Raw genomic sequence first — 14,329 nt, 5'->3', positions numbered from 1 at the left:
TTAACTATGACCGAAAACTATTTTTTTCTTTTGTATCTAATTGTGATTGACTAAACGTAGAAATATTTTTATTGAAAAGATAAGTTGGGTTGATTCTAACACTTGAGGAATAGCTTTGAAATGTTAACTGTAGCTCATCCCGAGGCAGGCAGGGAGGCAGGGAGGGAGGAGTGTGATCACAATGTTCTATTAAGTGTAGTACACTTGTGCACATGATACCCTCCCAGCTTCACTATACAAAGACATTTGTAACCCGTTTCCCTCCCCAGTACAGTAGAGTACCATCTGTAACTTATGCTGTACTCCCCAGTACAGTAGAGTACCATCTGTAACTTATGCTGTACTCCCCAGTACAGTAGAGTACCATCTGTAACTTATGCTGTACTCCCCAGTACAGTAGAGTACCATCTGTAACTTATGCTGTACTCCCCAGTACAGTAGAGTACCATCTGTAACTTATGCTGTACTCCCCAGTACAGTAGAGTACCATCTGTAACTTATGTTGTACTCCCCAGTACAGTAGAGTACCATCTGTAACTTATGCTGTACTCCCCAGTACGGTATAGTATCATCTGTAACTTATGCTGTACTCCACAGTACGGTAGAGTACCATCTGTAACTTATGCTGCCCTGCCCAGTACAGTAGAGTACCATGTTCACCCTATGCTGCCCTGCCCAGTACAGTAGAGTACCATGTTCACCCAATGCTGCCCTGCCCAGTACAGTAGAGTACCATGTACACCCTATGCTGCCCTGCCCAGTACAGTAGAGTACCATGTTCACCCTATGCTGCCCTGCCCAGTACAGTAGAGTACCATGTTCACCCTATGCTGCCATGCCCAGTACAGTAGAGTACCATGTTCACCCTATGCTGCCCTGCCCAGTACAGTAGAGTACCATGTACACCCTATGCTGCCCTGCCCAGTAGAGTACCATGTTCACCCTATGCTGCCCTGCCCAGTACAGTAGAGTACCATGTACACCCTATGCTGCCCTGCCCATTACAGTAGAGTACCATGTTCACCCTATGCTGCCCTGCCCAGTACAGTAGAGTACCATGTTCACCCTATGCTGCCCTGCCCAGTACAGTAGAGTACCATGTTCACCCTATGCTGCCCTGCCCAGTACAGTAGAGTACCATGTTCACCCTATGCTGCCCTGCCCAGTACAGTAGAGTACCATGTGCACCCTATGCTGCCCTGCCCAGTACAGTAGAGTACCATGTTCACCCTATGCTGCCCTGCCCAGTATAGTAGAGTACCATGTTCACCCTATGCTGCCCTGCCCAGTACAGTAGAGTACCATGTACACCCTATGCTGCCCTGCCCAGTACAGTAGAGTACCATGTTCACCCTATGCTGCCCTGCCCAGTACAGTAGAGTACCATGTTCACCCTATGCTGCCCTGCCCATTACAGTAGAGTACCATGTTCACCCTATGCTGCCCTGCCCATTACAGTAGAGTACCATGTTCACCCTATGCTGCCCTGCCCAGTACAGTAGAGTACCATGTACACCCTATGCTGCCCTGCCCATTACAGTAGAGTACCATGTTCACCCTATGCTGCCCTGCCCAGTACAGTAGAGTACCATGTTCACCCTATGCTGCCCTGCCCATTACAGTAGAGTACCATGTTCACCCTATGCTGCCCTGCCCAGTACAGTAGAGTACCATGTATACCCTATGCTGCCCTGCCCATTACAGTTGAGTACCATGTTCACCCTATGCTGCCCTGCCCAGTACAGTAGAGTACCATGTACACCCTATGCTGCCCTGCCCATTACAGTAGAGTATCATGTTCACCCTATGCTGCCCTGCCCAGTACAGTAGAGTACCATGTTCACCCTATGCTGCCCTGCCCAGTACAGTAGAGTACCATGTTCACCCTATGCTGCCCTGCCCAGTACAGTAGAGTACCATGTACACCCTATGCTGCCCTGCCCAGTACAGTAGAGTACCATGTACACCCTATGCTGCCCTGCCCAGTACAGTAGAGTACCATGTACACCCTATGCTGCCCTGCCCAGTACAGTAGAGTACCATGTACACCCTATGCTGCCCTGCCCATTACAGTAGAGTACCATGTTCACCCTATGCTGCCCTGCCCATTACAGTAGAGTACCATGCACACCCTATGCTGCCCTGCCCAGTACAGTAGAGTACCATGTACACCCTATGCTGCCCTGCCCAGTACAGTAGAGTACCATGTACACCCTATGCTGTCCTGCCCATTACAGTAGAGTACCATGTTCACCCTATGCTGCCCTGCCCAGTACAGTAGAGTACCATGTACACCCTATGCTGCCCTGCCCAGTACAGTAGAGTACCATGTACACCCTATGCTGCCCTGCCCAGTACAGTAGAGTACCATGTTCACCCTATGCTGCCCTGCCCAGTACAGTAGAGTACCATGTTCACCCTATGCTGCCCTGCCCAGTACAGTAGAGTACCATGTTCACCCTATGCTGTCCTGCCCATTACAGTAGAGTACCATGTTCACCCTATGCTGCCCTGCCCAGTACAGTAGAGTACCATGTACACCCTATGCTGCCCTGCCCAGTACAGTAGAGTACCATGTTCACCCTATGCTGCCCTGCCCAGTACAGTAGAGTACCATGTTCACCCTATGCTGCCCTGCCCAGTACAGTAGAGTACCATGTACACCCTATGCTGCCCTGCCCAGTAGAGTACCATGTTCACCCTATGCTGCCCTGCCCAGTACAGTAGAGTACCATGTTCACCCTATGCTGCCCTGCCCAGTACAGTAGAGTACCATGTTCACCCTGTGCTGCCCTGCCCAGTACAGTAGAGTATCATGTTCACCCTATGCTGCCCTGCCCAGTACAGTAGAGTACCATGTTCACCCTGTGCTGCCCTGCCCAGTACAGTAGAGTATCATGTTCACCCTATGCTGCCCTGCCCAGTACAGTAGAGTACCATGTTCACCCTGTGCTGCCCTGCCCAGTACAGTAGAGTACCATGTACACCCTATGCTGCCCTGCCCAGTACAGTAGAGTACCATGTTCACCCTATGCTGCCCTGCCCAGTACAGTAGAGTACCATGTTCACCCTGTGCTGCCCTGCCCAGTACAGTAGAGTACCATGTTCACCCTATGCTGCCCTGCCCAGTACAGTAGAGTACCATGTTCACCCTATGCTGCCCTGCCCAGTACAGTAGAGTACCATGTTCACCCTATGCTGCCCTGCCCAGTACAGTAGAGTATCATGTTCACCCTATGCTGCCCTGCCCAGTACAGTAGAGTACCATGTTCACAGGTAGCGTGGATCCACCTGGACCGACAGATGATCGTGTCCATCCACAACCACGTCATCACACGTCAGCCTCGCTTCACCGTGACGCATGATTCCCACAAGACGTGGACGCTGCACGTCACCAGGGTCATGGAGGAGGACAGAGGTCATTACATGTGTCAGGTCAATACTGCCCCCATGATCAGCCAGACTGGATACCTTCAGGTAGTCGGTGAGTTCTCTAGTTGGGGTTGCCATACCAGGAGAATATAATCATATATCTTTCTGTTGATAGTTGCCATACCAGGAGTACATTATCATGTATCTGTTCATAGTTGCCATACCACGAGTACATTATCATGTGTCTATTGATAGTTGCCATACCAGTACATTATCATGTATCTTTCTTTTGATAATTGCCATACCAGTACATTATCATTTATGTTTCTTTTGATAGTTGCCATACCAGTAGTACATTATCATGTATCTTTCTGTTGATAGTTGCCATACCAGGAGTACATTATCATGTATCTTTCTGTTGATAGTTGCCATACCAGTACATTATCATGTAACTTTGTTGATGATTACCGTACCAGGAGTACATTATCATGTATCGTTCTGTTGATAGATGCCATACCAGTACATTATCATGTATCTGCCATACCAGGAGTACATTATCATGTTTATCTGTTGATAGTTGCCATGCCAGTACATTATCATGTATATCTGTTGATACTTGCCATACCAGGAGTACATTATCATGAATATCTGTTGATACTTGCCATACCAGGAGTACATTATCATGAATATCTGTTGATACCTGCCATACCAGGAGTACATTATCATGAATATCTGTTGATACTTGCCATACCAGGAGTACATTATCATGAATATCTGTTGATACTTGCCATACCAGGAGTACATTATCATGTATATCTGGTATATCTGTTGATAGATGCCATACCAGTACATTATCATGTATCTTTCTGTTGATAGTTGCCATACCAAGAGTACATTATCATGTATCATGATAGTTGCCATACCGGGTTTACATTAGCGTGTATCTTTGTTGCTGGTTGCCATTATCAGCATATCATTATGTACTTCTCTTGATGGTTGCCGTACCAGGAGTTTAACATGCATCTTTTTGCTGTCGCTTGCCACACCAAGATTTTATGTACTTCTGTTGTTTGCCATACCAGTTGTACATCATTTATCACTGTTGGTTGCCATATCAGGTGTACATGTATCACTTGTTCGTTGCCATACCAAGATTACTTGTACGTCTGTTTGCCATACCAGGCGTATATCATGTATCTGTTGGTTGCCGTACGAGGTGTACGTCATCACTTGTTGGTTGCCATATCAGGGAGAGGAAGAGGTCGACGTGGCAGAGGGAGAGGATAACCAGGGAGAGGCCTGCGTCATCACCCTCCCCCCCCCCCTTTACTGGCTCACGATGCAACATGCAAAAGACGATTTGTCTTGTGATGCAGCATCAGCAGCAGCAGGATTACCCAGGCTGTTGTGTTGCAGCAGCAGCAGGATTACCAAGGCTGTTGTGTTGCAGCAGCAGCAGGATTACCCAGGGTGTTGTGTTGCAGCAGTAGGATTACCAAGGCAGTTGTGTTGCAGCAGTAGCAGGATTACCCAGGCTGTTGTGTTGCAGCAGTAGGATTACCAAGGCAGTTGTGTTGCAGCAGTAGCAGGATTACTCAGGCTGTTGTGTTGCAGCAGTAGCAGGATTACCAAGGCTGTTGTGTTGCAGCAGCAGCAGGATTACCCAGGCTGTTGTGTTGCAGCAGTAGGATTACCAAGGCAGTTGTGTTGCAGCAGTAGCAGGATTACCCAGGCTGTTGTGTTGCAGCAGTAGGATTACCAAGGCAGTTGTGTTGCAGCAGTAGCAGGATTACTCAGGCTGTTGTGTTGCAGCAGTAGCAGGATTACCAAGGCTGTTGTGTTGCAGCAGCAGCAGGATTACCCAGGCTGTTGTGTTGCAGCAGTAGGATTACCAAGGCAGTTGTGTTGCAGCAGTAGCAGGATTACCCAGGCTGTTGTGTTGCAGCAGTAGGATTACCAAGGCAGTTGTGTTGCAGCAGTAGCAGGATTACCCAGGCTGTTGTGTTGCAGCAGTAGGATTACCAAGGCAGTTGTGTTGCAGCAGTAGCAGGATTACCCAGGCTGTTGTGTTGCAGCAGTAGGATTACCAAGGCAGTTGTGTTGCAGCAGTAGCAGGATTACCCAGGCTGTTGTGTTGCAGCAGTAGGATTACCAAGGCAGTTGTGTTGCAGCAGTAGCAGGATTACCAAGGCAGTTGTGTTGCAGCAACAGCAGGATTACCCAGGCTGTTGTGTTGCAGCAGTAGGATTACCAAGGCAGTTGTGTTGCAGCAGCAGCAGGATTACCTAGGCTGTTGTGTTGCAGCAGTAGGATTACCAAGGCAGTTGTGTTGCAGCAGCAGCAGGATTACCTAGGCTGTTGTGTTGCAGCAGCAGGATTACCAAGGCAGTTGTGTTGCAGCAGCAGCAGGATTACCTAGGCTGTTGTGTTGCAGCAGCAGCAGGATTACCAAGGAAGTTGTGTTGCAGCAGCAGCAGGATTACCCAGGCTGTTGTGTTGCAGCAGCAGCAGGATTACCTAGGCTGTTGTGTTGCAGCAGCAGGATTACCAAGGCAGTTGTGTTGCAGCAGCAGCAGGATTACCTAGGCTGTTGTGTTGCAGCAGCAGGATTACCAAGGCAGTTGTGTTGCAGCAGCAGCAGGATTACCCAGGCTGTTGTGTTGCAGCAGCAGCAGGATTACCTAGGCTGTTGTGTTGCAGCAGCAGTAGGATTACCCTGGCTGTTGTGTTGCAGCAGCAGTAGGATTACCCAGGCTGTTGTGTTGCAGCAGCAGTAGGATTACCCAGGCTGTTGTGATGCAGCAGCAGTAGGATTACCCAGGCTGTTGTGTTGCATCCAGCAGTAGGATTACCCAGGCTGTTGTGTTGCAGCAGCAGTAGGATTACCCAGGCTGTTGTGTTGCAGCAGCAGCAGGATTACCCAGGCTGTTGTGTTGCAGCAGCAGCAGGATTACCCCGGCTGTTGTGTTGAAGCAGCAGCAGGATTACTCAGGCTGTTGTGTTGCAGCAGCAGCAGGATTACCCTGGCTGTTGTGTTGCAGCAGCAGCAGGATTACCCAGGCTGTTGTGTTGCAGCAGCAGCAGGATTACCCAGGCTGTTGTGTTGCAGCAGTAGGATTACCAAGGCAGTTGTGTTGCACAGCAGCAGGATTACCCAGGCTGTTGTGTTGCAGCAGCAGGATTACCAAGGCAGTTGTGTTGCAGCAGCAGCAGGATTACCTAGGCTGTTGTGTTGCAGCAGCAGGATTACCAAGGCAGTTGTGTTGCAGCAGCAGCAGGATTACCCAGGCTGTTGTGTTGCAGCAGCAGCAGTAGGATTACCCAGGCTGTTGTGTTGCAGCAGCAGTAGGATTACCCAGGCTGTTGTGTTGCAGCAGCAGCAGGATTACCCCGGCTGCTGTGTTGCAGCAGCAGCAGGATTACCCTGGCTGTTGTGTTGCAGCAGCAGTAGGATTACCCAGGCTGTTGTGTTGCAGCAGCAGCAGGATTACCCTGGCTGTTGTGTTGCAGAAGCAGTAGGATTACCCAGGCTGTTGTGTTGCAGCAGCAGTAGGATTACCCCGGCTGTTGTGTTGCAGCAGCAGCAGTAGGATTACCCAGGCTGTTGTGTTGCAGCAGCAGTAGGATTACCCAGGCTGTTGTGTTGCAGCAGCAGCAGGATTACCCCGGCTGTTGTGTTGCAGCAGCAGCAGGATTACCCCGTCTGTTGTGTTGCAGCAGCAGTAGGATTACCCCGGCTGTTGTGTTGCAGCAGCAGCAGGATTAACCTGGCTGTTGTGTTGCAGCAGCAGCAGGATTACCCAGGCTGTTGTGTTGCAGCAGCAGTAGGATTACCCAGGCTGTTGTGTTGCAGCAGCAGTAGGATTGCCCAGGCTGTTGTGTTGCAGCAGCAGTAGGATTGCCCAGGCTGTTGTGTTGCAGCAGCAGCAGGATTACCCCGGCTGTTGTGTTGCAGCAGCAGCAGGATTACCCTGGCTGTTGTGTTGCAGCAGCAGTAGGATTACCCAGGCTGTTGTGTTGCAGCAGCAGTAGGATTGCCCAGGCTGTTGTGTTGCAGCAGCAGCAGGATTACCCCGGCTGTTGTGTTGCAGCAGCAGTAGGATTACCCAGGCTGTTGTGTTGCAGCAGCAGCAGGATTACCCTGGCTGTTGTGTTGCAGCAGCAGTAGGATTGCCCAGGCTGTTGTGTTGCAGCAGCAGCAGGATTACCCCGGCTGTTGTGTTGCAGCAGCAGTAGGATTGCCCAGGCTGTTGTGTTGCAGCAGCAGCAGGATTACCCCGGCTGTTGTGTTGCAGCAGCAGTAGGATTACCCAGGCTGTTGTGTTGCAGCAGCAGCAGGATTACCCAGGCTGTTGTGTTGCAGCAGCAGTAGGATTACCCCGGCTGTTGTGTTGCAGCAGCAGCAGCAGCAGTAGGATTACCCCGGCTGTTGTGTTGCAGAAGCAGTAGGATTGCCCAGGCTGTTGTGTTGCAGCAGCAGCAGGATTACCCCGGCTGTTGTGTTGCAGCAGCAGCAGGATTACCCTGGCTGTTGTGTTGCAGCAGCAGTAGGATTACCCAGGCTGTTGTGTTGCAGCAGCAGTAGGATTGCCCAGGCTGTTGTGTTGCAGCAGCAGAAGGGTTACCCCGGCTGTTGTGTTGCAGCAGCAGTAGGATTACCCAGGCTGTTGTGTTGCAGCAGCAGCAGGATTACCCTGGCTGTTGTGTTGCAGCAGCAGTAGGATTACCCAGGCTGTTGTGTTGCAGCAGCAGTAGGATTACCCCGGCTGTTGTGTTGCAGCAGCAGTAGGATTGCCCAGGCTGTTGTGTTGCAGCAGCAGCAGGATTACCCAGGCTGTTGTGTTGCAGCAGCAGTAGGATTACCCAGGCTGTTGTGTTGCAGCAGCAGTAGGATTGCCCAGGCTGTTGTGTTGCAGCAGCAGCAGGATTACCCCGGCTGTTGTGTTGCAGCAGCAGTAGGATTACCCAGGCTGTTGTGTTGCAGCAGCAGCAGTAGGATTACCCCGGCTGTTGTGTTGCAGCAGCAGCAGTAGGATTACCCAGGCTGTTGTGTTGCAGCAGCAGTAGGATTGCCCAGGCTGTTGTGTTGCAGCAGCAGCAGGATTACCCCGGCTGTTGTGTTGCAGCAGGCAGTAGGATTACCCAGGCTGTTGTGTTGCAGCAGCAGCAGTAGGATTACCCCGGCTGTTGTGTTGCAGGATGCCAGGAGCAGTTGTACCGGGTCTGGCCAGCTTCACTTTACCATCTGACAAAGAAAAAGAAAAAAAGAAAAATAGTATCTGGAGACACAATCTGATTTGTTGTGAGGCAATGTCCCAGTCCACCCCAGGCTCCCCCAGGACCAGCCTACCCACGGCTCCCCCAGGCCCAGCCTACCCCCGGCTCCCCCAGGCCCAGCCTACCCACGGCTCCCCCAGGCCCAACCTACCCACGGCTCCCCCAGGCCCAGCCTACCCACGGCTCCCCCAGGACCAGCCTACCCACGGCTCCCCCAGGCCCAACCTACCCCCGGCTCCCCCAGGCCCAGCCTACCCCCGGCTCCCCCAGGCCCAGCCTACCCACGGCTCCCCCAGGCCCAGCCTACCCACGGCTCCCCCAGGCCCAGCCTACCCACGGCTCCCCCAGGCCCAGCCTACCCACGGCTCCCCCAGGCCCAGCCTACCCCCGGCTCCCCCAGGCCCAGCCTACCCCCGGCTCCCCCAGGCCCAGCCTACCCCCCGGCTCCCCCAGGCCCAGCCCTACCCACGGCTCCCCCAGGCCCAGCCTACCCACGGCTCCCCCAGGCCCAGCCTACCCACGGCTCCCCCAGGCCCAGCCTACCCCCGGCTCCCCCAGGCCCAGCCTACCCCGGCTCCCCAGGCCCAGCCTAGCCCCCGGCTCCCCCCTGCCCTCAGGCCCCAGCCAGCCCCCAGCTCCCCCCTGCCCCCCAGGCCCAGGCAGCCCCCGGCTCCCCCTGCCCCGAGGCCCAGCCAGCCCTCCGGCTCCCCCTCCCCCCAGGCCCAGGCAGCCCCCGGCTCCCCTTCCCCCAGGCCCAGCCTACCCCCGCTCCCCCTCCCCCCAGGACCAGCCAGCCCCCGGCTCCCTCGTCCCCCAGGCCCAGCCTACCCCCGGCTCCCCCTGCCCCAGGCCAATCAAGCCCCCGGCTCCCCCTGCCCCCAGGCCCAGCCAGCCCCCAGCTCCCCCTGCCCCCCAGGCCCAGCCAGCCCCTGGCTCCCCCTCCACCCAGGCCCAGCCTACTCCCGGCTCCCCCTGCCCCAAAGCCCAGCCAGCCCCCGGCTCCCCCTCCCCCCAGGCCCAGCCAGCCCCCGGCTCCCCCTGCCCCCAGGCCCAGCCAGCCCCCAGCTCCCCCTGCCCCCCAGGCCCAGCCAGCCCCTGGCTCCCCTCCACCCAGGCCCAGCCTACCCCCGGCTCTCCCTGCCCCCCAGGCCAATCAAGCCCCCGGCTCCCCTGCCCAGGGCCCAGCCAGCCCCCGGCTCCCCCTGCCCCCAGGCCCAGCCAGCCCCCCGGCTCCCTCTGCCCCCAGGCCCAGCCTACCCCCGGCTCCCCCTGCCCCAGGCCCAGCCTACCCCGGCTCCCCCTGCCCCCCAGGCCCAGCCTACTCCCGGCTCCCCCTGCCCCCCAGGCCCAGCCAGCCCCCGGCTCCCCCTCCCCAAGGCCCAGCCAGCCCCCGGCTCCCCCTGCCCCCCATGCCCAGCCAGCCCCCTTCTTCCCCTGCCCCCAGGCTCAGCCTACCCCCGGCTCCCCCTGCCCCCCAGGCCCAGCCAGCCCCCGGCTCCCCCTCCCCCCAAGCGCAGCCAGCCCCCGGCTCCCCCTCCCCCCAAGCGCAGCCAGCCCCCGGCTCCCCCTCCCCCCCAGGCCCAGCCTACCCCCGGCTCCCCCTGCCCCCCAGGCCCAGCCAGCCCCCAGGCCCAGCCTACCCCCGGCTCTCCCTGCCCCCAGGCCCAGCCAGCCCCCGGCTCCCCCTCCCCCCAGGCCCAGCCTACCCCCGGCTCCCCCTGCCCCCAGACCCAGCCAGCCCCCGGCTCCCCCTCCCCCCAGGCCCAGCCTACCCCCGGCTCCCCCTGCCCCCCAGGCCCAGCCAGCCCCCGGCTCCCCCTGCCCCCAGGCCCAGCCAGCCCCCGGCTCCCCCTACCCCCAGGCCCAGCCTACCCCCGGCTCCCCCTGCCCCCAGACCCAGCCAGCCCCCGGCTCCCCCTGCCCCCAGGCCCAGCCTACCCCCGGCTCCCCCTGCCCCCCAGGCCCAGCCAGCCCCCGGCTCCCCCTGCCCCCCAGGCCCAGCCAGCCCCCGGCTCCCCCTACCCCCAGGCCCAGCCTTCCCCCGGCTCCCCCTGCCCCCAGTCCCAGCCAGCCCCCGGCTCCCCCTGCCCCCAGGCCCAGCCTACCCCCGGCTCCCCCTGCCCCCCAGGCCCAGCCTACCCCCGGCTCCCCCTGCCCCCAGGCCCAGCCAGCCCCCGGCTCCCCCTACCCCCAGGCCCAGCCTACCCCCGGCTCCCCCTGCCCCCAGACCCAGCCAGCCCCCGGCTCCCCCTGCCCCCAGACCCAGCCAGCCCCCGGCTCCCCCTGCCCCCAGGCCCAGCCTACCCCCGGCTCCCCCTGCCCCCCAGGCCCAGCCAGCCCCCGGCTCCCCCTGCCCCCAGGCCCAGCCTACCCCCGGCTCCCCCTACCCCCAGGCCCAGCCTACCCCCGACTCCCCCTGCCCCCAGACCCAGCCAGCCCCCGGCTCCCCCTCCCCCCAGGCCCAGCCTACCCCCGGCTCCCCCTGCCCCCAGACCCAGCCAGCCCCCGGCTCCCCCTGCCCCCAGGCCCAGCCTACCCCCGGCTCCCCCTGCCCCCCAGGCCCAGCCAGCCCCCGGCTCCCCCTGCCCCAGGCCCAGCCTACCCCCGGCTCTCCCTGCCCCCAGGCCCAGCCAGCCCCCGGCTCCCCCTGCCCCCAGGCCCAGCCTACCCCCGGCTCCCCCTGCCCCCCAGGCCCAGCCTACCCCCGGCTCCCCCTGCCCCCAGGCCCAGCCAGCCCCCGGCTCCCCCTACCCCCAGGCCCAGCCTACCCCCGGCTCCCCCTGCCCCCAGACCCAGCCAGCCCCCGGCTCCCCCTCCCCCCAGGCCCAGCCTACCCCCGGCTCCCCCTGCCCCCAGACCCAGCCAGCCCCCGGCTCCCCCTGCCCCCAGGCCCAGCCTACCCCCGGCTCCCCCTGCCCCCCAGGCCCAGCCAGCCCCCGGCTCCCCCTGCCCCCAGGCCCAGCCTACCCCCGGCTCTCCCTGCCCCCAGGCCCAGCCAGCCCCCCCCCCCCCCGCCCCACTTTGAGCAATTTGCATACCTTTGTGGCGATGCATTGAGGCCGCCAACCTTGTGGGGAGGAGAGGCCCCTCCCACAGTGTGTGTCTCCCACACATGAGAGAGAGAGAGAGAGAGAGAGAGAGAGAGTACCAGAGGAGGAGATAAGAGAGAGACACCAGTGTTATGGGTAAGGGAGACAATCCTACCCTTGCCACAAAACTGGTCTCTCCCACCTAGACACATTAGGGAAGGTGGTAGGAAGGCGCCCCAGGTCAGGGGTGGTGGTAGGAAAGCTACCCAGGTCAGGGGTGGTGGTAGGAAGGCGCCCCAGGTCAGGGGTGGTGGTAGGAAGGCGCTCCAGGTCAGGGGTGGTGGTAGGAAGGCGCCCCAGGTCAGGGGTGGTGGTAGGAAGGCGCTCCAGGTCAGGGGTGGTGGTAGGAAAGCTACCCAGGTCAGGGGTGGTGGTAGGAAGGCGCCCCAGGTCAGGGGTGGTGGTAGAGGCTCAGGAAGGCGCTCCCCAGGTCAGGGGTGGTGGTAGGAAGGCGCTCCAGGTCAGGGGTGGTGGTAGGAAGGCGCTCCAGGTCAGGGTGGTGGTAGGAAGGCGCTCCAGGTCAGGGGTGGTGGTAGGAAGGCGCTCCAGGTCAGGAGTGGTGGTAGGAAGGCGCCCCAGGTCAGGGGTGGTGGTAGGAAGGCGCTCCAGGTCAGGGGTGGTGGTAGGAAGGCGCCCCAGGTCAGGGGTGGTGGTAGGAAGGCGCTCCAGGTCAGGAGTGGTGGTAGGAAGACGCCCCAGGTCAGGGGTGGTGGTAGGAAGGCGCTCCAGGTCAGGGGTGGTGGTAGGAAGGCGCCCCAGGTCAGGGGTGGTGGTAGGAAGGCGCTCCAGGTCAGGGGTGGTGTTAGGAAGGCGCCCCAGGTCAGGGATGGTGGTAGGAAGGCGCCCCAGGTCAGGGGTGGTGTTAGGAAGGCGCCCCAGGTCAGGGGTGGTGGTAGGAAGGCGCCCCAGGTCAGGGGGTGGTAGGAAGGCGCCCAGGTCAGGGGTGGTGGTAGGAAGGCGCTCCAGGTCAGGGGTGGTGGTTAGGAAGGCGCCCCAGGTCAGGGTATGGGTGGTGGAAGCGCCCCAGGTCAGGGGTGGTGTAGGAAGGCGCCCAGGTCAGGGTGTGGTAGGAAGCCCCAGGTCAGGGTGGTGTGGAAGGCGCCCCAGGTCAGGGGTGGTGGTAGGAAGGCGCCCAGGTCAGGGGTGGTGGTAGGAAGGCGCCCAGGTCAGGGTTGGTGGTAGGAAGGCGCCCCAGGTCAGGGGTGGTGGTAGGAAGGCGCCCCAGGTCAGGGGTGGTGTTAGGAGGCGCCCAGGTCAGGGGTGGTGGTAGGAAGCCCCCAGGTCAGGGTGGTGGTAGGAAGGCGCCCAGGTCAGGGTGGTGGTAGGAAGTCCCCAGGTCAGGGGTGGTGGTAGGAAGCGCCCAGGTCAGGGTGGGGTAGGAAGGCGCCCCAGGTCAGGGGTGGTGGTAGGAAGGCGCCCAGGTCAGGGGTGGTGTAGGAAGGCGCCCAGGTCAGGGTGTGGTGGTAGGAAGGCGCCCCAGGTCAGGGGTGGTGGTAGGAAGGCCCCAGGTCAGGGTGGTGGTAGGAAGGCCCCAGGTCAGGGGTGGTGGTAGGAAGGCGCCCCAGGTCAGGGGTGGTGGAAGGAAGCTCCCAGGTCAGTGGTGGTGGTAGGAAGGCGCCCCAGTTCAGGGGTGGTGGTAGGAAGGCGCTCCAGGTCAGGGGTGGTGGTAGGAAGGCGCCCCAGGTCAGGGGTGGTGGTAGGAAAGCTACCCAGGTCAGGGGTGGTGGTAGGAAGGCGCCCCAGGTCAGGGGTGGTGGTAGAAGGCGCCCAGGTCAGGGGTGGTGGTAGGAAGGCACCTCCAGGTCAGGGGTGGTGGTAGGAAGGCCCCAGGTCAGGAAATCCATTGGTCACCTTGCCGAGGGGGCTATGTAACGGCCTCCTCAGCCTTCTGTTGGTACCCTCTGTGTGCTCTCCTCTACCCACGTAGGGCCACACCTTCATGTACCTCCATAATCAGCCACATCCTATCCCTAGTATGAGGGCAGGTAACCAGGTTCTCCTGCAGCCATCATGGTGGAGGCAGGTAGTGGACCAGGTTCTCCTGCAGCCATCATGGTGGAGGTAGGTAGTGGACCAGGTTCTCCTGCAGCCATCATGGTGGAGGCAGGTAGTGGACCAGGTTCTCCTGCAGCCATCATGGTGGAGGCAGGTAGTGGACCAGGTTCTCCTGCAGCCATCATGATGGAGGCAGGTAGTGGACCAGGTTCTCCTGCAGCCATAATGGTGGAGGTAGGTAGTGGACCAGGTTCTCCTGCAGCCATCATGGTGGAGGCAGGTAGTGGACCAGGTTCTCCTGCAGCCATCATGGGGGAGGTAGGTAGTGGACCAGGTTCTCCTGCAGCCATCATGGTGGAGGCAGGTAGTGGACCAGGTTCTCCTGCAGCCATAATGGTGGAGGCAGGTAGTGGACCAGGTTCTCCTGCAGCCCTCATGGTGGAGGTATGTAGTGGACCAGGTTCTCTTGCGGCCATCATGATGGAGGCAGGTAGTGGACCAGGTTCTCCTGCAGCCATCATGGTGGAGGTAGGTAGTGGACCAGGTTCTCCTGCAGCCATCATGGTGGAGGCAGGTAGTGGACCAGGTTCTCCTGC

General features: G+C 59.2%; 1 protein-coding gene across 2 annotated transcripts in view; it reads left to right on the top strand.

Annotated features, from left to right (window-relative positions):
- LOC139767393 (lachesin-like) overlaps positions 1–14,329 on the top strand; it is a 363,934-nt gene that overhangs the window by 277,027 nt on the left and 72,578 nt on the right. For both annotated transcript variants that reach the window (XM_071696730.1, XM_071696729.1), the window contains one exon: positions 3,277–3,484. In XM_071696730.1, the coding sequence (XP_071552831.1) occupies positions 3,277–3,484 (208 nt within the window). The remainder of the gene's footprint in view (positions 1–3,276; positions 3,485–14,329) is intronic.

Source organism: Panulirus ornatus, chromosome 61 (assembly GCF_036320965.1).
Source record: "Panulirus ornatus isolate Po-2019 chromosome 61, ASM3632096v1, whole genome shotgun sequence".
In the NCBI taxonomy this organism is placed as follows: domain Eukaryota; kingdom Metazoa; phylum Arthropoda; class Malacostraca; order Decapoda; family Palinuridae; genus Panulirus; species Panulirus ornatus.
This window is presented reverse-complemented; position numbering and strand designations above follow the sequence as displayed.